The 25,454-nt window shown below is 35.3% G+C and overlaps 1 protein-coding gene across 3 annotated transcripts in view; it reads right to left on the reverse strand.

Moving 5' to 3' along the window:
* The window catches only part of SECISBP2L (SECIS binding protein 2 like), a 63,906-nt gene that overhangs the window by 34,456 nt on the left and 3,996 nt on the right, over nucleotides 1–25,454 (reverse strand). For all 3 annotated transcript variants that reach the window (XR_009518396.1, XM_060005196.1, XM_060005195.1), the window contains exons 2-12: nucleotides 21,821–21,999; nucleotides 19,509–19,833; nucleotides 17,806–17,941; nucleotides 12,938–13,167; nucleotides 12,619–12,643; nucleotides 12,164–12,279; nucleotides 6,297–6,431; nucleotides 4,751–4,831; nucleotides 4,041–4,208; nucleotides 3,758–3,899; nucleotides 291–460 (exon numbers count right to left, since the gene is read on the reverse strand). Coding sequence is in view for 2 of the 3 variants with exons in the window: in XM_060005196.1 (XP_059861179.1) it covers nucleotides 291–460; nucleotides 3,758–3,899; nucleotides 4,041–4,208; nucleotides 4,751–4,831; nucleotides 6,297–6,431; nucleotides 12,164–12,279; nucleotides 12,619–12,643; nucleotides 12,938–13,167; nucleotides 17,806–17,941; nucleotides 19,509–19,833; nucleotides 21,821–21,999 (1,707 nt within the window). In the remaining variant the exon portion in view is untranslated. The remainder of the gene's footprint in view (nucleotides 1–290; nucleotides 461–3,757; nucleotides 3,900–4,040; nucleotides 4,209–4,750; nucleotides 4,832–6,296; nucleotides 6,432–12,163; nucleotides 12,280–12,618; nucleotides 12,644–12,937; nucleotides 13,168–17,805; nucleotides 17,942–19,508; nucleotides 19,834–21,820; nucleotides 22,000–25,454) is intronic.

Here is a 25,454-nt window from a genome sequence, read left to right on the forward strand (position 1 = left end):
TACTAGAATCCCAGGCTTCTGATACCTAGGGTCTCAAGTTTTTGGATACCTAAATGTTTAACTTTTTCTTTTAAACTTATAGACAGAACTCATTCCCCAGGGCCTTGGTCAACACAGAAAGATAGTCATGATGCTGAGATCCCCAACCTTAAATTAATTAGTCATCATAAAGATGCATGTCTAAGAACTTTTCACAATAATCAGTTGGCCAAAACGCCACAACTACTTTTGCAAAACGATTTAAACCCTTTTTTATACTGTAAAATAAATATCCCCAGGTTTTGTTTTACCTTTTTAAGTGCTGTGGGCCGTTTTAGTTTTGCAATTTCCTTTTCTTTTCCTTTTTTCGCTTTAGAGGAAGTAATGTCCAAAGAATTAAAGGACGTCAAACAGGGCTGACCTTTGGTTAAGGGTTTTCTGTTAGTAGAGTCTTTAGTGTGAAAAGAAGCTGCAGTGACCACTAAAAACAAAAAAGAACATTAGTTTTACTATTATGGCCAACTCCACATATTTTCAAAATTTCTAATAATAAACCTATAAGAACAACAACATCCTCTTCTTGTGGAAAACAGACATCATAACAGCAGGAGCAGTATATGGCCGTGCAGTATCCCTCAGATACAGCTCCAAAGAACCATCTACCTCTGAAATTTCAAAACTCTGTACCTCTCCTTATTCCTAATGAATCTAACAATGACCCTTACATAAGATAAGTAGTCTATCACTCCTCTCCTCATTTCAGCCTGTCAGTAAAGAATGATGATTTTCCCCTCTTAGCTGCACTCTCAGTACTATTCAGCAATTCCTTTATGCCTGATTGATTGTTACCCTCATTCTCCCGTGGATACTACCCATCCTTCAGCAGACCTAGCCTCTAATCTCAATTCTCTCACTCTAGCAGAAAAGCTTTCCTGCTACTTCCCTAAGATGCTTTCCAATATAAACTTCTAAACCACCTGAGAGGAGGCAGCAGGCATCCTTACTCCCACCGAAGGCTTACCAACCACCTCTTCTCATAATCCCATCTCAGGATTAATTCCTCAAGGATTTTGCTCTATTACTTTCCCCTTGCATCTTTCAAGTTCCTCCTTGACTTGACCCCTGACTCTTTTCCCTAACTCCCCAAAAGAAGTTAAAAATCTCCTCTATATAAAAGGAAGAAAAAACAGGCAAACTAACAAAACCTCTCCCCTAACTGGCTTCTAAGATACCATCACTCCCCTTTCTTCCTCATTACTTCCCAAATCATTATAATCTGGCCTCCGCCCTACCCACTCTCTTGAAACTGCTATTGCCAAGATCACATAAAACCTTGCAACTGCCAAATTTAACTCTGATTCTTTGTTCTATTCTAGAGCAAAGCAGCATTTGTTACCAAAGACCACATCCTCTTCCTCAAAATTCTATCCTCACCTTTTGTGACATTACGTTCTATTTTTCTCACTCTTTCTCAAATCTGTTTTTCTGGTTCTTCTTCCTTCTGTCTTTTAACTCTGAGCATTCTACAAGGCTTTATCCCTGAACATCTTTTTCCTAAGTTTTCTTTCCCCTGACAATCTTATATATTTCCACAGCTACAACAATCATCTCTATTTGAAATTCACTGACTTCTAACCTGAACTGCACATACCTAACTATAAGTTAAATAGGAACCACCAGGACCTCCCTAACCAGCATTTCAAATACAACAGGGCCAGAGTCTGTTCTTCCCAAGAAAATTCTTCTTCCGTGATCCTTATCCTGTTTCGTATCGTCATATACCTAACCCCCACCACAGTCCTCCAAGTCAGAGAGTTTGGAGTCATCTTTGACCTGTTTCCACATTCCATCAATTAAAAAACCCTATTAATTCATTAAAATCCTTTTACATCTCTGCCATAGTCCCGTCCTTCTTTTGGACTTCCCAAGAAAGCCGCTTTCTTTGTAATCAGCACTTCCCAATTTAAACACTGGTGATAGATAAGAGATTAATCTCACTTCCATCTGTCAAGAATCTTACTCCCCCTTTAAAGCCCAGTCCAAATGCTATCATATATGAAGGCATTTGTAACATACATCCCTGTTGACATAAATCACTCTTTCTTCTATAAGTTCATAAAACTTTGCTGGTATCTTTCCTAAGGCACTGCTTTTTATTAGTTATGTGGGTACGTCTTTCTCTCAGACTAGATTATAAACTCCTTGACCACAGGTATATCTTAATCCTATCTGTAATTCCACAGTTCTTGACACCACACTTTGCATGTAGATACCTACATTTGTATACATTAATGTGCTAAACAAACCAAAGTTGTAATAATAAGCCACTTGAAGTTATCACAGGCTAACAATCTCTTTCCCAAAATAACTGGCTAAACTTTTTTGAATGATTATAACCCAGACGCTCTTCTAAGCACTTTACATGTATCATCTCATTCAATCCTCAAAACAATCCAGAAGCAGGTACTGTATTATCTCCATTTTAATGTAAGGAAAGTGAAGCACAGGAAGATTAAATAACTTGCCAAGGAAAAACATGGAAGAACAGGATTCAAGACACAGCTCAACTCCAAAGCTCCTGCATGCAGCCACTAGACCACACTGCCTCTGGAACACTAAGTCAGTTCCATCCCCTAGAGTCCTTTACTCTTAGTGAGATGTTACTGCCACGTCCCTCATCTCAACAGCATGCAACTCTAAAGCTCAGTATGCACTCAGTATTATTTTTACTAACAGTTACTCAAAGCTAAGGTTCATACCGGATGGTAACTAGCTATAGGTTTAAACATTTTGCACACACGATTAAAGTTATAAACTGTTACTTATATTTTTGTTTAAAAACAGTAGACCCTTTACATAGGAACCGAGGAAAGAAAATTCCATTCTTCCCCTCAACATCAGTGCTTTTTGTTGGTGCCTTTCCCTTTCCTTTATCTTATTCCTCATCCTCTAAATACAAAGACTATGAAAAGAAATGAGGGAGCATGTCAAAGGTGCTGAGCTGTAACTCTGACGAGGTTTGTTAAAATATAAATTACTGTTTCAGCAGAAAGCCAGCTCATTTTCTCTCTCCCTCCCTCCCCTCCTCGTCCTCCCTCCCCCCACTTCTCTCCCTCTCTCTCCCTCCCTGTCTCCCTTTCTCTCTCTCTCTCTCACACATACACACAAAATCTGATTAACACTCCTATGTTTTCCATTTGGTTTTAAATTGGATAATTTAACAGTTATAGAGCCAAATTACTTGTGATTCTTATTGACGCCTTTGAAGAAGAAAAATTTGGTTGGTTCATAACATATACCAACCGACATTTGAACAGAGACCTGGAGGACCTGATGGAACAAACTATACTGATGCCTGAGGAAAGAGAGTTCCAGGTAAAGGAAAGAGCAAGCACAAGGACACTGAGCTTGGAGCACGTTGGATGTGTCTGTGGAACAGCAAGGGGGCAAACGTGGCTAGAGCAGTGAGTGCCGGGGAGAATGGCGATGAGGGCAGAAAGGTTAACAGGAGCAGCTAAGATATGACTTAGGACCCTGGCTTCGCTCCAAGTGAGATGACGAGCTACTAGAGGATTTTGAACTTATATTTGAAAAAGAGCGCTCCTTTTAAGACAGACTGGGGGTTAGGGGGAATGAAAGGTAGGTAATAGTTAGGAGGCTACTAGTGGCAGGAGAGAAGCTGCTGAGTAATCAGACTCTGGATTTTTGTAGGTATATATAATTAAGATTAACAGTTTCCAAAAGCCAGATAGCAAATTGCCAGGATTAATGATATCACCTGTATATGACAGAGGTCTGGTATTAGTAATTTGCCGTGCTTTCATGGCTTGTTGTTGTTTTTCCAGAGCTGCTAACATGTCCCCCAAATCTAGTTGTACAGGTGTTTTATTCTTTTTCCCAGCTGCCTTTGATAAAGCTTCCTGCAAGGTAAACATGAAAACATTTTTCATTTTAGTATGAAAATGTGACAATTTAAGATAATTATATTTGTCAGTCTTCCATCCATCCCCCAAAACCTACCAAATAAACTATCATATTTGTTCATAAAAATGAATACATACCTGTAGTTTTTTTTGCTCCATACTTATTTCTGAATATTCTTGAGCTGTGGCAAGGGCTGCTGCTAAAGCTTTCTTCTTTTGACTTTTTGCACGTTTAGGAACTGAGGTTGTAATGGGAATTGGTGTCTGAACTATATTGATTGGTGAGTTCTCAGGTAAATCATCCAACTACGATAACCAGAGAAAAACATTTGTCAGTGATTCCATAAAAGTCTAATCATAAGGAAAGACAATCTAGAATGTGAGATGTTCTACAGTATAACTGGACTAGACTCTTCGGAAGATTCAATTACATAAAGAACAGAGTGAGATGGTGGGATCATTCTAGACAGGCAGACTGGAAAATAATAGAGACAAAACAGCAAAATGCAATAGGTGATAACTGACTGGATCCTGGACTGAAAACAAAATAACTCCAAGGTAAAGTTTTGCAACAACTGGGGAAATTTTAGCATGGACTATATGGTTTATGATGTCATTTAATTAATGGTATTTCCTTGTCTGTAATGGAACTATGGATTTCAAAGGACAGTGTCTCTGTTCTGGCTATGCTGAGAAGAAATACTAAAGATCAGTACTAAATACAGCGCTTCTTCTATACCATGCTGCCCTACAAGTCTTTATACTTAGCTGTAGTATTTCTTTTCAACATTGCCATAGCTCAAAAGATGTTCAAATATTTTGCTTATTTTTTTAAAAGAGTCACTTACTACTTTTGAAGAAAGTTTCTGTTGAATATTCTCATCTTTAGCACTTCCATTCTCATTTAGTTCTCGAAATCCATCTTCATCCTGAAATAGTTCCACGTTTTAAGTAAAAACAGAGTTCAAAGCAATAAACTCTTAAGAACAACATTTATAATGCTTAAGAGTAATGAAATGACAGGGAAGTAATTTTTTAACTCAATATTAAACTATTTAAAGTCAGTCTTAAAAAGGAAATCTCATTTCTCACATGCTAAAACATAGCTAATTTAATTATTCAAGGATGGGGATACATCCACACGTGTCCATCCTTTAGATTTCTGCATCTACTATTCCATTTTTATTAATAATTCTACCCTAAGGTGGGTAAGTAAATGAAAAGAAATTCAAAAAGGATTTTATCACATTTCACATAATTTTGAGAAGATTTTAAACAAATGGCTTAGTATGAATTTCATTAATATATTCCCTGTCCCATTACTACATACACCAGTCAATAACATTAAAAGTGAAAAAATAAAAATAAATTCCCTATTCAAAGTAATTTCTTAACCAATATCCTCCTTTACACTGAAATTTATATCTATTATTTTTAACTAAATATAAGTATGGAACCAATCATATGATTAAGTGCAAATAAAAAATCTGCCACATGTACTGTTCTTGATACACTACTTGAACTGAAGCCTCAAGTCCTTTAGGTCAATTACTAAGCTTATCTAACATATTATTCATCTGAAGCCTCTGGCCTCAAGCATATTTAAACTCCATCTATTAACTCATTTTATAGAAACTATATAACAAAAATCAGTTGCCTGGGATGTTTGTTCACCATCTTGACGCAATCAAATTCTACTCATTCTTTAAAACCTATTCCAAATGTTATCCCTATCCTGCCTCAAACCCAAAGGGACTTATTTCTCCTTTCAACTTCAACCACACCCAAGAAGTATCAGGTGTGTACATGTCTACATTCCTCTATTACACAGCAACCTCCCTAAGGGTAGTGTGTTTATTCACCTTAATGTATCATGCAGAGCACCTTACTTTAAACATACAACAGGCCTCCAATGAGCACCAGTTAGATGAATAATAGAAACATTGCAATTAGAATATAAACTGTCTATTAGAAAAAGTAAAATAGCCTTTTATCTTCCTTCTTCAAGACTCCCCCGGCTAGCAGCACAAATTGACTAGATTGAACTGTTCAAATTTGAAAACTTAACAAATAGATTCAACAAACATAATAAAAGTTAGGAAGAAAGTTTCAAACTAGGTGAAGTCCACATAAAACTAAGTTCTACCTCCATATGTTACCTCAAAATGAATACTCACGACAAAAATTTATGAAAATAAACATTAATAAAGTTAATGTTAGACTAACTATATATAACCAAGACAAAAATGATAAGACAAATACATCTAAGTAACTTACAATCTACTTGCAGTCACATGTTAAGACATAAAAAGTACTTATCATAATGTAAGAAAAATTAATTAATTTCTTAATGGCAATAATTGTACTATACCAATATACAGTTTGAAAAAATACCTCAAAATATAAAGACTCGGAATTTGGGTCGCCTCTATGACATTGACTGGGGTTTAACTGCTTATTATCTTGTCTCTTTTGCAAATTCTGTCTTCTTTCTGAGGAAGTACTATGTCCTCGGCATCTGAATCCAACCTAAATAAACCCCGGGGCGGCGGGGGGGGGGAATATGTTACTTTTAAGTAAAATGTTTTATTGAAGTATGACATACAGAAATGTACCCCAAAGTATACAGCACAATGAATTTTCATAAAGTGCATAACTTATTACAAAAGGTTAAAACTTTTGACAAATAAGGTCATTATAATGAAAATATAAAAATGTGATAATTAGTGCATGTTACTTTTTTCCCTTGTGCATGAACGTTTATATCAACTTTATTTGTAACGCCAAAAACTGGAAACCCAGATATCCTTCATTGGTAGAGTAAACTCACTGTAGTATATGCATCCTATAAAACAGCAGTCAGTCACGAAAAGGAACAAACTACTGAAATACCCAATAATCTGTATGAATCTCCAGAAAACGATGCAAGTGAAAAAAAGCCAATCCTGAAAAGACTGTATGAGTTCATTTATACAACATTCTTGAAATGACAAAACCATAAAAAGGGGGAACAGATTAGTGGATTCTAGGGGTTAAGGAGAGGCTGGTGGGGAAGGGAAGGGGGAGTTTGGCTATAAAAGGGCAACATGAGGGATCCTTGCAGTAATGGATCTGTTTTGAATCGACTATATTGATGTCAATATCAGGGTTGTGATACTGCACTATAGTTGCAAGATGTTATTACCATTGGGAGAAACTGAGTATTACCTTTTTATAAAACTATCGTAGGTCTTTTAATATCTGTAGTTTTATTGTTTTTTAATTCCTAGGAAATATTAAACATTTTAAATCTTGTTTATAAGAAAACAGATTTAAAAGAATAAAATTGTCATTCAATCACATAAATTATTATTATTCTATTGACCCATCTGCAAAATGTTCAACTGTCATAAAAGCAAGAAAAAAACACATTAAGCACTTAAAGAATCTTAAGACAATCAAGTTCCCTCTCTTAAGTACCTAATGCAACTTAGATGAAATGCCTCTGAACCACGACACCTAGATAAGATGTGAAAAGTATGATCCTCTTTACCAGTTACCCAAGAATTCTAACAATATACAGAACTTGAAGCAGACCTGGACTGAAGGTGCTGTTGTATAGACTTTGGATTATTAAATCAAAAATATGCACACAAAGACCTAGAAGCACCTAGCAATTCCCATGCTAAGCAACTGGTCTAAAAAGACTTGCTGATAAGAAACATAATTTTTTTTTTAAGAAACAGAATTTTTATACTTTCTTGGGAAGTAGGCTGTATGGCAGAACTATATAGGCCAGAAGATAGTCATATAGCAAATGTAATCTTCCTTAGAATAGGCACAATGGGGCTACTTCCTATAACCTATAAGTATCTGTTAAGAAACTTGATAATTTGTCAGGTACCCAACAGTTCCATGGTTTTAAATATTTACCTCATTTTAAAATAAACTCATGAACATGGATAGAGAGAGAGACAGAGGAATACATATGTGATGAAGCAAATTTCTGTAAAATCTTCGATAGCATCAAGCTAGTAGCTATATGAATGGTCTCTATAAAATTGCTTCAACTTTAAGGTCTGTTTAAAATTTTTCATAATAAAATATTTTTTAAATTGGCTCATAAAAAGCAGCTCATACAAGGATGCTAAAACAAATGCAATTTACAATGTCTAGGTACTAAAGAAACAACTGAATTGACATAAATTGTTAACACTGAAATGAAAACCAATTATCAAGCCCCAATATTGGGACGAATAGAAGCAAGAGAATAATTCTTGAGTAGAACTCTTCATTTCTTTGTACAGTCACTATCACGAACAAGTAAATGTAAACCTGCCCTCCAAACAGCATTATAATTATATCAAAATGTAAGCCCTGGGCTTCCCTGGTGGCGCAGTGGTTGGGAGTCCGCCTGCCGATGCAGGGGACACGGGTTTGTGCCCCGGTCCGGGAGGGTCCCGCATGCCGCGGAGCGGCTGGGACCATGGGCCATGGCCGCTGGGCCTGCGCGTCCGGAGCCTGTGCTCCGCAACGGGAGAGGCCACAACAGTGAGAGGCCCGCGTACCGCAAAAAAAAAAAAAAAAAGAAAAGAAAAAAATGTAAGCCCTGTTGTAAACCAGCCTTAGTATATATGCATTAATGTTGTTACAAACATAAAAACAATTTTTTAAAAAAATAAATGCAACTTGATTCTTGTACTTGGACACATAAAGTTCCAGGATTAAGTTAAAACCCCCAAGCTAATGGTCCCAACAAAGTTCATGAGGACCAAATATGCAAGTATTTCAATTACCTCCTGGAATGAACTAATAACTCCCCCTTTTAAAAAAAATTCTTCTAAGAAAAAAGAGTTTTGTTGCTAGAAAGTGGGCACAGGGAACAAAGCAGAAACTACAGCTACAACTACATATTAAGATTCTTAAATGACTAGCACAAAATCAGTATCTAAAGATTCAGGTGTTTATATTCCACTTACATAACAAAAAAGAAAAATACTAGGAACTGACAAATGAGGAATATGTACAAATTTATTTTCAGAAAATTATACAATACTTCTGAAGAACACAAAAAGGTAACTCAAAAATAAGAAGACAGGGGACTTCCCTGGCGGTCCAGTGGTTAAGACTCCTCGCTTCCAATGCAAGGGCCCTGGGTTCAATCCCTGGTCTGGGAACTAAGATCCTGCATGACGCACTGCACGGCCAAAAAATTAAAGAAAAAAAAAAAAGCAGGAAGACTTTTTTTTTCTAGAAAGATGCCATATCATAAAGGCAATCCATTCTCCCTAAGTTGATAGATTAGTTTAAAAACCAATGGAACAAAACAGAAAATCTGGAAACAGATTTCAATATATATGGAAATTTAATAGGTGATAACGGTAGTTATCTCAAATAGGTGAAGTAATGGACTTGTCAATAGATGGTGCTGGGAGATTTAGGTAGCCACTTGAAAAATACAAAATAGGACCCATATCTCACAACACCCACCAAGACAAACTCTAAATGGAATAAAGATTTAAATGTAAAAAAAACACAAGAGCATAAACACATTGGAGGAAAACAGGCAAAATCCTTTATAAAAATAAACTTCTTAATGCTATTTAAAAGAAACTTGTATATGGCAATAATAATAAGCAAAGTCAAAAATGAAAATCTAGCAAAATATTTTCAACTCATATTACAGACTACCGGCTCCCAGAAATTAAAAAAATTTGATAAGAGCTTGATCAAATTGATTTAAAAATGTACACAGGGAATTCTCTGGCGGCCCAGTGGTTAGGACTCGCACTTCCACTGCAGGGGGCTTGTCTTCAATTCCTGGTCAGGGAACGAGACTCCCACAAGGCACACGGCCCAAGAAAAATAAAAATTTCTAAATTAAAAAAAATTTTTTAATGTACAAAAACAGAGAAATAGATCAAGATACAAAACATGGTCAAAGAGTATGACAAGTTCACAGAAAAGTACAAACGGCCCTTAAACATATGGAAAGATACTCAACTACTTTAATACACTATTCCTCCCTCACTGGCACAAATCCAAAATCTTGAAAACACATGATTACTGAGGCTACTTGGAAATAAGCACCCTCCACATTATCGGTGAGAATGCAAAATGGTACAATCTGGTGTTATTTACCAAATAACAGAAATGACTTTATCTTTTCACTCAGCAATACCTTATCTAGGAATTTATTCTATTGCTATACACACAGATTTCTAATTAATACTGCAGCACATCTATTAACAGCAGTAGTTTACAAATAATTCAAGTGTCCAACGACAGGACTTCAGAAATTAACAAGGATATATCCATACAACATTAGGAGTTGTTAAAAAAAAAAAAACTCTGGGAAAATACACAGATATAGGGAAGAGAAGACGACAAGTGGAGACGGTAAAAATGAGATTGTTCATTGTATAACCTTTTTCATATACTTTATTTTTCAACCTATTCACAAAATAAAGCCATTTTTAAAAACTTAAGTTTTTACATTCTGTCCCTCATTTACAATTAAGGGTACATCACAGTATAGAAAAAATCTGCTGTTTCAAATGTTAAAACACTGGTAAAAACATTAAAAAGCACTGCATTGTACAGTAGTTAAAGCAGCATGGTACAGGTGCAAAAATCTGAAAAATGGAACAAAAAAGCCCAGAAACAGGACCCAAGACATAAGAAATTAGCAAATGACTAAAAGGGCAGCACAAATCAGAAAAAATAATGGATTACAATGTTAAGACAACTGGTTTACTGTGAAAATAGACCTCATTATGTTGTACCATGCATCAAAAAAAAACCTCAGATAAAAAAGTTTTGAAAACATTACCCTGTAAAAAAGAAGCAGAAAATACAAGTGAATATTTACTAGATTTCTAAAAGACTTTTTAAGCCTAAATACAATCAGAAATTGCAAAGGGGGAAAATATTTTGACTTAAAAGAAAAAAAAGGTTCTGCATATCAAAAATCAAGCTACACACTTAAGAAAAGTATAACAAAGCCTCAGAAGTAGAAAAGAAAACACACACATTGTTCAACATCTGGCTCCAGTTCTTTTGGAATGAAGGGAGACAAAATAAACAAACGTTTATGCGTTTCTATAATTGAAAGTTTTGTGTTTTTTCACCATTCTGCATCAGTTTTGAGGCAGAGATAAAACGTTTTTCTGTATCAGTATTATTTCCTCTCTAGTGGGCTACTGATACCAAAAGTACCAATAATGAGACTGCAAACTTGGCAGGTCTAGCAGTTACGATTTCAATATAAAATTTCAGTCCTTAACCAAACATTCCGTAGATTTTGTTTATCTAATCTATACGAACAAGTCTTGTTTTAGCTCTTTTGTTTTTAATCAAATAAAGCTAGACTGCCTCACAAGCCTGCCACAAACAACAATGACTCATTTTTGCAATAACCATAGGGAAGAGGGCATTATTCTACTTGCTTTCCCGACAGCCTAATTAACATTAGGGTACATCTGAAGTACTTCATTTCAGGGAAGCAAAGGCACACCAGCAAGTATTCGGTTTCCTCAATCCATTAGTAACTTACTCTCACTTCAGTTCATCCAGATCTATTCATATGGTAACTTTAATTCCTTAACTAGATTTAAGGAATCCAGGAACTCTATCTAAAAATTAAAAAGGAAAAATACTGACCAATTAACACCTCCCTGATTTCACAGACAACCAACACAGGAAGACAATTATTGGAAGTTCGTAGCAGTATGTAACTCGCTCTGCTGTACTGCAGCTAGGTCTTGCTCCCCAAGACCAGGAAGCTGCCCCGTCTGGCCACATTATGGCAGAGGCAGCCATCACTATGGTACTGCAACAAGCACCGAGTATGGCTTGTGGTGTTTATAGTCAACTGAAGACACGTGGACAAGGCTACAGTCCTAAAGTTCAAAGAATCAGTATTTGAGGTATTAAAATGCTTTAAATTTTTTATATGGATAAGAAACAGTCACAGAAGATGAAGCAGGACTGGAGAATATTCTTCTTTAAAATTATAAAATATACAAATATATTTCTTAAATATAGAAAAGTAGAAAATGGTACAATATACATCCCACCTACATTCAACATCTTGCCATTTTGTTTCATTATTTAAATAATAATTTTATTGGCTAAGCCATTTAAAAGTTACAGATATCATGTTATTTTAAACACCACAATATGTATCACCAAAAATTAAGGACACTGCCCTTCAAACCACTATACCATTTATAATAATGCATCTCACACTACTCAAATTTCTCCAACCTAATCCAAATTACCTGTGAATTATTTCTTTGTTCAGCCTGCCTTCCACCTCTAGAAAATGTCTGATTTTTTTCCATCCAAGGTTTTTTCTGAGTTGCCTGGCAAGTTACACTGGACCAATTTACACCACCTGTAATAAATGAGATTTTAAAATATAAAGATGTCAAAACCTAAAGGGCCCCCTAACTTCACATACTGAAACTCAGTCACTATAAATGTAATACTAAAAATTTTTCCATAAACTTTAAGTGGTATTCCAGTTCTTAGTAATACAAGTTGTCATCTTTCAGAATACCTCTAGCTGGAATTTTCTCAATTTCATCAACAAAACTATACTTTCAAATTAACTTGAATTTCCTTGGAAGATTTCTAATTTTCTGCAGCATCAGCAAGCTTCATGCTTAAAAACAAAGCTGTGACATGGACAAAGAAGAAAGTATAGCAAAAACACTATGCAGAAAGTAAGTACCTGCACATATAGATGATTCCACATGCTAAAAATAGAAACAAAAAAGACAATTATTTTCCGCTTAAGAGTAAACACCATATACCTTGCAAAACATTTCATAATTCCATCTAGTGTGAAGCATGCTTATTATAATCTTCGAAAAAATACTTCTGCATAAATGAGTATTCTTATATTAATAATAAAACATACAAAATACATTTTTAACCATCCTATTATTATAGGAATTGTTCATGAAAATAGATACTTCAGCTTTAGCAGAGGACACAAAGATAATACTGACACAGATGACTGATGAGGAAATCAAAGTAATGCCACATACACTGATGGTGCTAGAATCAGGATTTCTCAAAGCCCCAGCTGCAGGTTGGTTGTTGCTGTGTTTGGGACTGCAGTAGCCACTATCACTGTCAATGTCAGCTTCACTAGCCCCCTGCTCACTAGAGGATTCAGCAGTAGGGTGGGATGCTCTTCTCCTCCTGCCTTTGGCCTTCCAGAGCATCGTGGCAGAGCTCTCTGAGAGAGATTTGTTAGCGATGTCTGATGGGAAATCTGTAAGGCAAGGAAAGTGTGACAACTCTTTTTGAGGACAAGTTGATCAATTCTTGTTATCATTAAAATTGTAAGAAAACAAAGATACCTAACTTTGTAAACAGAGAAAACAGGTGAAAACTTTTGAAAAGATCATCAAAAGGTAAGCTGTTCCTGAGAAGTTGGTTTATAAAATGTGTTTAGTATGAAAAGAGAATATTTGTATAACTAAAATATTTGCATAATTAATATTACAGAATAATTAAAACAAACCACCATTACCTATTTTAAGAAATAGAACATCACCAATCCTTTGAAGTCCACTGCATGCCTGCTCCACCACTGCATTCTCTTTCTCCCTCAGAGGTCGCCACTATTCTGAATTGTGTTTACCATTCCTTCACTTTTTAAACTAGATTTACCAAGGATTTTTGTATTCCAAAAACATAAATCATATACTTCTGCAGTTTTAGCTTTATTAAAATGAAATCATACTGTCCATATTCTTCTATGACTTGCTTCTCCCTGCTGCTACCTCCTCCTCCTCCAAACAGTGACTGGTTTTGAGATTCTGATGCATGTGGCTGTAATTCATTAAGGTCACTGGAATCTAAAATGTCTGTGTATGAATATACCAAAATGCATTTATCCTTTGTACCACTGATGGGACACCTGGGTTGTTTTGGGGTTTTGCTATTAACAACAATACTGCTGTAAACAATCTTATATAGACATATAAGTGTGTGTGTGTGCACGTGAAGTTTCTCTAAGATTATTACTGCTAGGCCTTAGGGGATACACATAATATTCAACTTTGCTTGGTAATGCCAAATCATTTTCGAAGGTGGTTAAAACAGTTTACACTCTAACAGCAGGATATATATATCCCCACTGATGCACATATTCACCAAATACTTGACACTGTCCTCTAGGCTATAATTTTTGCCAATTGTTGGGTATAAAAAGATGGCTCATTGTGGGTTTTAATTTGCATTTTTCTGCTTAATAACGAGATTGAGAATCTTTTCTCATGGTTTTAGCCACTCACATTTTCCTTTCTGTAAAATACGTGTTAATTTTACTTTTGGTTTGTTTGACTTCTGCCTATTTTTCTAAGTTGCCTGTTTCTCATTTTTGTATTTCACAAATTGTAATTACAAGACGTTAAAAAACCTCTTACAATCTCCTAACCTATCACAAATATTCCTTTTTCCACAAGACTTTTTTCACATACACAATTTTTTCCATATATAATTTTTATACAGAACCAATATAATTTTTGAGTTGCACTGTTTAATATTATGTTCTTCATTAATTATAATATATGAAGGCCCCAAATTATTCCACTGAGTGGATGTCCTGGAGACTTCTTTTGACTTGTTGCCCGTTACTGGACATTGAGAAGTTTTCAGTGGTTTTTTTTTTGGTGCTGCTGCAGTGTACACACCTTTAATCAAACAGTTCCTTTTCTTTCTAGGGGGAGATTCCACTTGGATACATTCACCTGAGTAGGACAACTGGGTCCAAATATTCCTATAGCTCTACCAAACTGTTTCAGCCCCTTGGCAGCACTGCATTCCAGGGGCCCTGAGCACAAGGTGGGATCATTTTCTCATTGATTCCTATGAATTCTTTATATGTCCTCACACTAATCCTTTGTCAGTTACATGCATGGTGAAAATCTTTTCCAAGATTGTGCCTTGTTCTTTCACTCACGCTTGATAAACAGAAATTCTTAATTTTAGAAATAGTTCTCTCCATGCAATCATAAAGATATGTGCTATATTTTCTACTACATGTGGTTTTCCCATTTAAGCCCTTAATCCATCTGGAATAGATTTGCATGATGTATATGTTAGGGGTCTGTGATGCTATCTTTGTCATTTTCCTTATATGTGTTTCTGGGCTCTCTGTTCTGTTTGATTTTCACATACTGAGTTTTACTATATTTTTGTATAAGCCTATAAAAAATAAAATGGCTTAATAGGTCTTGATATCTAGAGGAAAAGTTATTTTCCAGGGATGTCTTGGCCAGTGCTCCTTTATTTTAGAATTAGTTTGCCAAGTTCCAAAAAACTCCCCACTGGAATTTTTTTTTTTAGTAAATTTATTTATTTTATTTTTGGCTGCATTGGGTCTTCATTGTTGTGTGTAGGCTTTCTCTAGTTGTGGTGAGCAGGGGCTGCTCTTCGTTGTAGTGCACGGGCTTCTCACAGCGGTGACTTCTCTCATTGCAGAGCATGGGCCCTAGGCGCGCTGGCTTCAGCAGTTGCGGCGCGAGGGCTCAGTAGTTGCGGCTCGCGGGCTCTACAGCGCAGGCTCAGTAGTTGTGGCACACGGGCTTAGTTGCTCCGTGGCATGTGGGATCTTCCTGGACCAGGGCTTGAACCTGTGTCCCCTGCATTGGCAGGCGGATTCTTAACCACTGCACCAGCAGGGAAGTCCACCATAGGAATTTTGATTAGAACTGCATTGAATCTATAGACTAACTTAGGGGAAAAATGCCATTTGCAACATCAAATTGTCCTGAATGAGCATGCTATTTATTTTTTTAAATGTCCTATAATAAAGTTACAGTTTTCTGCAACAATGTCTTATTATCTTTCGTCAGGTTTATGCCAGAAACTGTATTTTTGTTGCTACTGTAAATAATATCTTTTCTTAAATTTTGTTTGTTGGCAGCACACTGAAATGGAATTAATTTTTGTATATTATATCTAGCCATGTTACTAAACTCTTAAATAATATGAGCTTGTGTTCAAGAGTAAAAAATTGTTACAAATTCCTTTAAAATTTTCATTCTACCTATAGTTGATACCAATTAATCCTGATAACTTAAAAACAAACTAAAGAATAAGAATACTGATAGAAGGTATAATCTTCTACTCAAATTATATCTTCATCTTTTCACTTTCTAATTCTTGTGCTTCAGAAGGCTGTCTTTGTGGACACTTAATGAGCAAACCAAAGATGTTAGGGTAAATTTTTAAAGCAGTTCCAGGGTTCAAAGCATGTAGAAATGGGTCACTATGTCTAGGAACAACCAAAACATAGAAAATTTTGTCATATATTACCTTGTGACTCTTTTCCATAGCCACTCCAACCATTTGTCAGTCTGTTAATCTCATCGCTTTATGCCCTACAAATCACACAATGACTGCACTATCAGCAAGATTGTTTTTTAACTGATTCCCAAATCCTTTCTTGCCCCAACAGACCTAAGCAATTGTAAAAGGAAACTGAATAGACGTCCAACAGAAAAGGTACAGTCCAAATGAAAGAATGTATGTGCCACCTAATTCATTTTAAGCCAGACAGCATTTTTGTGAAAACTATAGGGGGTAAAAAGTAAATACGCCTTTGAACAGATCTAATTCCTAGCCTTGGATCATTAATAAGGATTTCCTTAATCACAATGGGTGTAGAGTAGAAGACGGCCATCTACTCTACAGCTATTAGGCTGAGACCTGAGATACAAAATGAAATTTCACAATATAAACTGGAAAATAGCAAGAATATTTTAAGACTATTTATTAATTCCTATCTATTACCAGGGTAAAGCTTTTTAACTTAATGCTTATACAGTCCTCTAAAACACTTTTGACAAAATGATATCCAACTAGTCCAAAATATTTACTTATTTGAGGATATATATAGGTATCACTCATACATGTGGTTCAGATCTACACTAAAATACGGTGCAGAAAACTTCTTCTATAAAGATATTATAGGATGTTAGGATGTTCTAAAAAGGATTTTAATCTAGTTATAAAACACGTACAATTCTGATTTCTACCAAAATGAGTCCCTCAAATTTCTATAATATCTACAAAATTCCATCTCTGACTTCTGAACTGCTCCACTACTGTAAGGGGATAAGGAAACATCAAATCCTGCCCCAAATTGTATATAAGCCAGCATGCAAGTTGAAAGAACATTAAGGACATGGACTGTGAGAATTTCACAAAGTGGCAGGATAAACGGATGAAAGCCTAGAATCCTAAGAAGTGGCAGAGTCCATGGAGTTCCCTTGTGGCCTACTGGTTAGGATTTGGAGCTTTCACTGTGGAGGCCCGGGTTCGATCCCTGGTGGGGGAACCATCCTGCTTGCTTTGCAGCATGGCCGAAATACAAAAAAAAAAAGTGGTAGAGTCCACAATTATAAAGTCAATGCATGACAACAGATGAAAATCAGTGATGTATACAGACATAGAGAACAGACTTGTGGTTGCCAAGGGGAAAGGGGGATGCAGGAGGGATGGATGGGGAGAGTTTGGGATTAGCAGATGCAAGCTATTATATATAGAATGGATAAACAACAAGGTCCTACTGTACAGCACAAGAAACTATATTCAGTATCCTGTGATAAACCATAATGGAAAAGAAAACAAAAAAGGATGTATATGTATATATAACTGAATCACTTTGCTGCACAGCAGAAATTAACACAACATTGTAAATCAACTATACTTCAATAAAATAATTTTTTTTTTTTTTTGGCCTTGCCATGTAGCATGCGGGATCCCCAACCAGGGATCAAACCCATGCCCCCTGAAGTGGAAGCGTGGAACCCTAACCACTGGACCACCAGGGAATTCCCTCAATAAAATAATTTTTTTTAAAACCTATAACGTATATATGTAAGAAATCTTGCCTTACCAGTTTGTTGTGAAGCGTCTACCAGTAGCACAATTTTTGATCGGTTATCAGGACCTGCTGCATTTGTCTCTTTCTGAGTAGCTACATTTTTCACCAGTGGCCTTTTGCTTTTTATGTGCTGTTGTAAAAGCTGTTGCTGATTGAAGTAAAAAAAAAAAACAAAACTTAAGATCTTATTCAATGTACTAAACATTATAAAATACACATCCTTTATAAAAGATACTTAAATGTAGGCTACAAATTAGTGACTCCCAACCCATGAGGAAACAGGGTTACTGTGTTAGGATTTCATGAAATTATCTGCAGCCAATGATAACAGGGTAAATAATGTATTATACACACATTTATATACTACTTTCAAATAACCATTAATATTACTATAATAAAATATAAATTCATTCTGTCATTTGCATTTTTAGTTTTCTCAATCAATATCTAATAAACAATAAGAGTATAATCATGTCAAATTAGGGGTTGCAAATTTTTATTTAAAAGGGTAATAAAAAGGATGGTAACTTATCCAAAAGAGAAATTTTAGCAATGAATTATAAAAGAAATTTCTGCTTGAGAGTTTAAAAAGAAAATATTAAAAAGCTGATCCTTTCCTTCATTTTTAAAAATATGGGTATTCATCACTTAATAGTAATTTATACAATTCCAAATTTAACTTCTTAGATTCAAGTGCTGGAAATGCACTCTGAGAAATCATGTTACTTCAAACTCTGAAAGTTATATACTATTGTCTTCTTTTCATTCTCAGAGGTCCCAAAAGGATTTCCCTTGATCCAGAATGTTTCCATGAACAAAGACTAAAATGCTTTTCAAAGCAACTTCTAATGCTTGTTTGTATTTTAATCTGTTAAAAGTATGCCAGAAGATAGCAAAGACTTTTCACCAAAGAGGCTAGGCTAATGGAATCTAGGAAAGCATCAACTCCTTGACAAAAACAGTCATAAAATGCATCTAATCCCTCTGCCTTCTACTAGCTCAAAAGTGCTGAAAAGAAACATGGTTTTTCTTCTTATGTGCTTTGATATCATGGCCTCAATAGAAAAGTAACCTTTTAGTTAAGAAACAGTCACCTAGATTAATCCTCCTGTGATTTCAAGGCCTTTGTGTCTTTTTTTTTTAATTTAGTCAAAGGCTGGTGCTGACAAAAGGTCATTTCCCACATTTATCTTTAATTTTCTTTAGCCCTGGGAGACCTTGTATTCACATAATAAAGCATCCCTTGAATAACAAAGTGCTATTCCCACTAAAAATTGACAGAACAGAAACAATGAAGTTGAAGAGACAAATGTTCTTTTCCATAATATCTCCTGCTTATTTCTGAAGACTGAAATGTCTTGATGTGCATTAGCCACTCAACACTGCTAGCAAAGGACCCAAACTAATCACTTATTAAAACTGGTGTCACTATGCAATTTTTATCACTAAATTAAAATACTTTGGAAATATCTGTGCATTATGCTTATGTAAACTCTCTGAAGGAAGTGGAAGATGACTGTAAATCATATCACCATTTAAGAATGCGGACCAAAACTAATGGAAAAAAGATTATTTTATAAATGCTAACACCATTGACTGTTTTCTAAAAGGTAAATTCAGGATTAAAGGCTAATCAATACAAGTAGCAAATTACTTATACTATTACTAACAAGAGAAATATCAAACACAAAAGCCAATCAAATTCAGTCACTTACTTTTGGTACCACTGGTCCTCTATTACTGTTTCTGTTTCGATGACCAGATAACGGGAAGACCTGTCCAAGCTGATTTGGACGCTCAGTGCATTCTGCAGTTATAGTATTGACAGTATTTGCAGCCTGAAAAGTGTTGGAGTAAGGTGCAGGAAAAGGATGATAGAAACCCATAACTTGGGCACATGGCGCTGGCATCAGCTGATAATATGTATACTCTGTAGAAACAGGTGGCTGAGCAGATATAATGGGGTAAGCAAGGTATGGTCCAGCAGGGTTTGGATTAGGCTGTTGCCATCGTATATCATTGTTATATAATGGAAACTGTCTGTAAAATCAAATCAAAAAAGAAAAAAATCTATTGACATGTATGTCTAAAAGTAATGCTAAAACAAAATCTCAACGTGTTTTAATAAAAGAAAAAACAGTACAAAATAGTAGCCTCATAGTAATTCTGAAAGAGATAAAATTACCGTTTTATAAATTTCCTTGCTATAACTAGAGATTTTTATGTACATGTAATAACAATTTAATTGACAGTAAAAAGGAATTCAACCTGATAGCTTACTGCATTCCAAAATTTAAAAATTTTGGTACGGACCTTTCTCATTTGTAACTCTCCCCTCAACCTCCTCAAGGTATTTCTGCTTAAAAGTTAAAACACCTAGTTGCTGAATCTGCCACTAAAGGCAGTCCAAAGTTCCCATCCAATGGTAACAACTGTGACAGTCTTCTGCAAAAAGCAGGGTAAGGTGATCATTGTGTAAGGTGATCTTTACAACGGGTGTTTGATTCTTCCACCTCCCATTCTTTAGCTCAGGCCCACAGCCTCCTACTCCTCTACCATACTCCCCTAACCACCTGGCCAAGTCCAGCTCTTTCCCTGGCTCCCCTCCTTGGCAATGGAAGCAGGCACCAGGTCCAAGGGAAAGAAGAGAAGAAAAAGGCAAGCTTGTTCACTACCATCTATCTCCAGCATTAGAGTTCTCCTAGTGCAATCCCTTCCTATAAAGCACCAGTCCTTCCTGTCTCAGCAATTCTCCTTGCAGACAGTTGCTGTTGACAAATGAGGGGTCATAGGGGGCTGGAGTACAGAGCTTTTCCTCACTATTCCATGACAAAGCAAAAGGGAAAAATACTCCCTGCCACAATTCTAAAAATATTTTCAAATAATCTGATGGCTGGCTTACTCATGAATTCTCAAAGATTATTTGGTAAGGTAAGAAAAATTAAATTTATCATACTGTACACTTGGCCACTTTGTCAAATACAGAATAGTATTTTTAATCTAGTTTACAAATCACTTCAAACATAATCCAATACAGGTCAAAGGTTTTTAATATAATGTTAACTTGACTCAATTGAGAAGACTCCTTTAGCTTCTACTGTTTGCCTAATGCCCAAAACTATTAAGAGTTTTAGACTATTAACTTGAATATTTAATATCTGAGACAGTAATTTAGTGATCCGTTATCTCATACAACCAGAATTTCTCAAAGAATGTGCCTGGGCACACTAGTGTGCCACAATGGTTATAGACGTGTAGAAATATTGATTGCCTTAGCCCTCAGGGGTGGCTGGGCAAAGGCTAGAGCCTAGTCCCCTCATCCATTTATCCCAGAGTGCTGGAGAAGTACAATTTTTTGTGTGATATAACTTGAAAGAGGCTGAAAGTACTTTTATACAGCAATAAAATGAACGACACCAATGAAATGCTAATCATTCAGACAGTCTAAGCAGGGTTAGAAAGGCTATCATGACTATCACAAGGTACACCCTAAACACTAGGTCACACATTATCTAAACTGTAAGCATTTTGCTACATCACCCTGTGACTACAGCACAGAAGCTAAATGTAAACTACAATCAGAGTCTAAACACATATATGCTACCTAGACACAAAAGCTTCAAAGTTAAGGGCTACCCCTTGATATATTCTTCTCATGCCAGACTGTCTTGGCAATTATGATTAGATGCCTATCCTCAAAAAAGGATTTTTGTTCACCCCTCTTTCTGAATAATTCATTTCTCCCTTTGAGTCAATTTATTTCAAACAAATTTCAATGACTTATCATAGGAGACACATACAAAGAACTCCATTTTCTCTTAGAAAGAATGAGAAAATAACAATAATCCATGTTAACAATTTTTAAATTTCTACATCATTTGGTTTTATTTACTCCTCTTAGAAAACAGAGAAATGGTTAATGTTTAAAAGTTACAAAAGAAAAAATTAAGAAGTATCCTTTGCCAACTTCTATATTTCCCTACCCCTTTCTTCCCCCACCAAAAGAAAGTAATAGTAAACAAATTACCTATTGGACTGGTTTTCCTGAACAAATGGATAACAAGTAATCAGGTAGCTGGGAATTGGAGTTGGTTCTACACCAGAAACACTGCCGTTATCATTTGGGAGTGCCATAGGGATCATAAATGTATCAGGATTCTTCTTCTGGGGAATAAATGGTTCTACCTCAGCTGACAGCTTGACATTCTTCAAAGAGAAAGTGAAACACATTACTAACAAACGAACAAAAATTTAAATAATACAAATTCACAATTTAACAATAAAAGAGACAGTCTTTACAAACAGTAATTAGGTCTCTAATGTCACAAGATATTCAAAGGAATAGCAAGGTCAAATTAAAATAATTAAATATGATTACGTTATTTAAACAAAGCCATCAAATAGGAGAAAAGTTATCAAAGGTTACTAGATTTCAATGAAGTCATTCCTTACATAACCAAAGCTGTTGAAACAATCAAGAATACAAGGAAATTGTACCTCACAGTCCAAAAATAAAGCTGGTAGTAAAAAAAAACAAACTAGCTCTTCAGACAAAACAATGTGTTTTTAACTAATTTTGTTAGGGGAAAAAAAATTACTCAACAGAGTTCTGAAGGATACTTTATATTTGTTTGAATAGTCTAAAAAATAGTCTATTTCTGTCCATTTCAGGAAATTAGATTAGTATGGTTAAATTAAAAGGAAGGAAAATGTCTACAATAAATGAAAAAAAAAATAAGGGAGAAAAACTTTTGCTTCACAGTTAAACTGGGGAAAAAATGAGTACTTCAGCTTCCCAGTAGACAAGCCGAGTAAACTAAAGTAATCCAGTCTACGTACTCCATTTTAGTTTATTTTGTATCTCTCCTTGTAAATCTATAGAGGTTTAACAGACATAATAAACTACAATACTAAGGATGCACAAGTTGGTGACAAAACTATAAAGAAAAGTAAATAAGAGCCATGAAAATTAGGATAGGAATTACTCTTAGGAAAGAGGGAGCTGTGATTGGGAAGAGGCACCTGTACGGTTTCTGGGGTACCTGGCAAAGTTCTATATCCTAACTTGGGTGATACGAGGTATTCATCCAATAATTCATTTAGCTGTACACTGGTTTTATGCAGTTTTCTTTCTATATTTGTTATATTTAACAACAAATTTTTAAAATTTAATTATACAAATAAATAATCTATAGGCACATTCTGTAAAAGCAGAATGTTAAAAACCACAAACATTACAATCTAAAAAGATATTAAACACTTCTTAGCAAAACCAGTAAGTGGAATGCAATCCAATTTTTCAACAACTCAAATCAACTACCTGAAAGCAATAGCCCTAACCAGAACTTTTTCCCCACCAGAGTGGCATTCAGTAAAAACTCCCATCAAGGCATATTTCTCAGAATAAATTTCATGCATGTTTCTCACAAAAGTAATCAGTAGCAAATCCAAGAAAATCTAAAGAAAAGACTTGATATGCTAAATATAGAGCCTTTTTCAGAAAAACTGTTCTCCAAAGAGTCCACTGTAAATATTCAGTAATATGTGTCTGGGGGAAGAAATCTGAACTATATAGCAGTATCAATTCAATATCCTTCCTCCCCACCTGATTTAACTTTGAAGCCTACTTCTGTACTACTAACCAAATCTGAAGTTGATAACGTCATTGAACTCACAAATATCTGTGAACTGGAGTTGGTTTCTTGAATTTCAACACAAGAGGCAAAAACAAATGTTAACAGCGTAAGTCAGTGATTGTCACTGTGATAGTCAACATGATTCAAAACTTATTTACATAAGGTATAAAATATCAACCTTTGAACATATGAGAACCTGAACAGTTTTATAAATCTGGACTAGAAGACACCAGGATTTTTTTTTAATGCAAGGTATGCAGTTATATTAAATTCTCAGCCCAATATGAAAAAAAGGAATAATACTAATATAAAGAAATAATTTAAAAATAACTTTTCCTGATCCCCCCCAAGTAATACCAACTCATAAATTACTTTGGTAACAACAAATTCAAATTCTTGCTCAAGTCAAAAGGTGCAGGGAATTCCCTGGCAGTCCAATGGTTAGGACTCCACTTCCACTGCAGGGGGCACAGGTTCCATCCCTGGTCAGGGAACAAAGATCCCGCAAGCCAGGTGGCGCGGAGGGGAGGGGAGACAGTGCCACAAATTTTTTATGCCTAGTCTCATTTGTACTCTATATGTTTTATGAATTTAGGCAACCCACTATTCAAAGTGTCATGCATAATTTATAACTAATATCTGCACATATACACAGTATATGTCCTTAAAAATTAAAGTCTGTATTGGTTTCTATTCTAAGTGCAATTCTAGATATTGGCATTCAACAATAAAACTCACAAACACTGAAACGATCCTTTGTTTTTAGCAAAAAAGAGAAGCTGCTGTAGTCAACAGCTGCACAAACAGAAGATGTCACTAGTAGGAACAGACTGGCAAACTTTCTCCTACAGTTACAACTCCGTATGGTTTTATAAGTTGTTTATTGTGACTTTGGGGCCTTCAGTGTCATACATCAAAATGCAGCCTCAGTTGTTCTCAGGCCTGAAAAGTAATGTAAAGATCCCAAACTATTTTTTAAATTCCATATAATAAAGCCCATAGAGACAATATGTTAAGCAAGCAACAAATTCTGGCAATATTTCAATTATATTAGCATAGAGATCAAAGGAAAAAATGTTTTAACATAGTGGACAACAAAATGTTATGGAAAAATTAGACTAGTTACTTCATACAATGATATGCCTCAGTCTGAATTTCTGTTTAGTCTCTCTACTTTTGCCATGATCTGGTTTTTAGAAATCAAAAATTTTATAGCAAATTTTTGTCTCCTTAAATAAAATATAAATATGAAAGAAGTCTAAACACAGAACAAAATCTATTCCTGTACTTCTCTGTTAAAAAAAAAACTACACAATAAAATTATCTTTCTCTTTCAGAAATTATTTCAGAATTTTCCAAATTAATGAAAAATCATAATCCCAGAAACCTGTATTTGAAAAAACAAAACAAGCTGTTTCACATTCATTTAAAATTCTGCATATAGTAAAACAAACATCAATAAAATTTCTTTGATGTGAATAATCTAGAAAACCCAAGAATTTATCAGAACAAAAAACTATAAAAACCTTATTTAAAAGTTTATTGAACAAACGCATTCAGATCACTGAGAGCCTATATATAATTCAACAAACATGCACTGAGTTCATGTTCTGAAGAGAGAACCACACGAGGCTGGTTTAGGGAAAATGAGCAAACATTACTACAAAGCACACATCAACAGAAAATGCATACTAAACTCCTCTGAGACAGAACATTCAGAAGAGTGCGAATAATTTTCCCAAATTAAGCAACAGAAAAAAGACACTCACTTGAAATCAAAACTGAAGTAGAACATAATACAGCACGCTCCCACAGTGAAATGTCAGTATGTACTACACACCTAGAGAAAAAATATGACCATGGAAACCCTCCACGTTCTTCCTATGTTAAGGTAAATATGATATATCAAACATTATTTTACATATCATGGCCAAAGATAAAATGTCTTCTGAAGGGAAAAAATGCTTCAGAGATACCTGCTGGCTTTATTGTTTTCTGGTTGGAATGTTTTATACTGAAAGTAAA

The sequence above is a fragment of the Delphinus delphis genome, chromosome 2 (assembly GCF_949987515.2).
Source record: "Delphinus delphis chromosome 2, mDelDel1.2, whole genome shotgun sequence".
NCBI classification, from domain to species: Eukaryota; Metazoa; Chordata; class Mammalia; order Artiodactyla; family Delphinidae; genus Delphinus; species Delphinus delphis.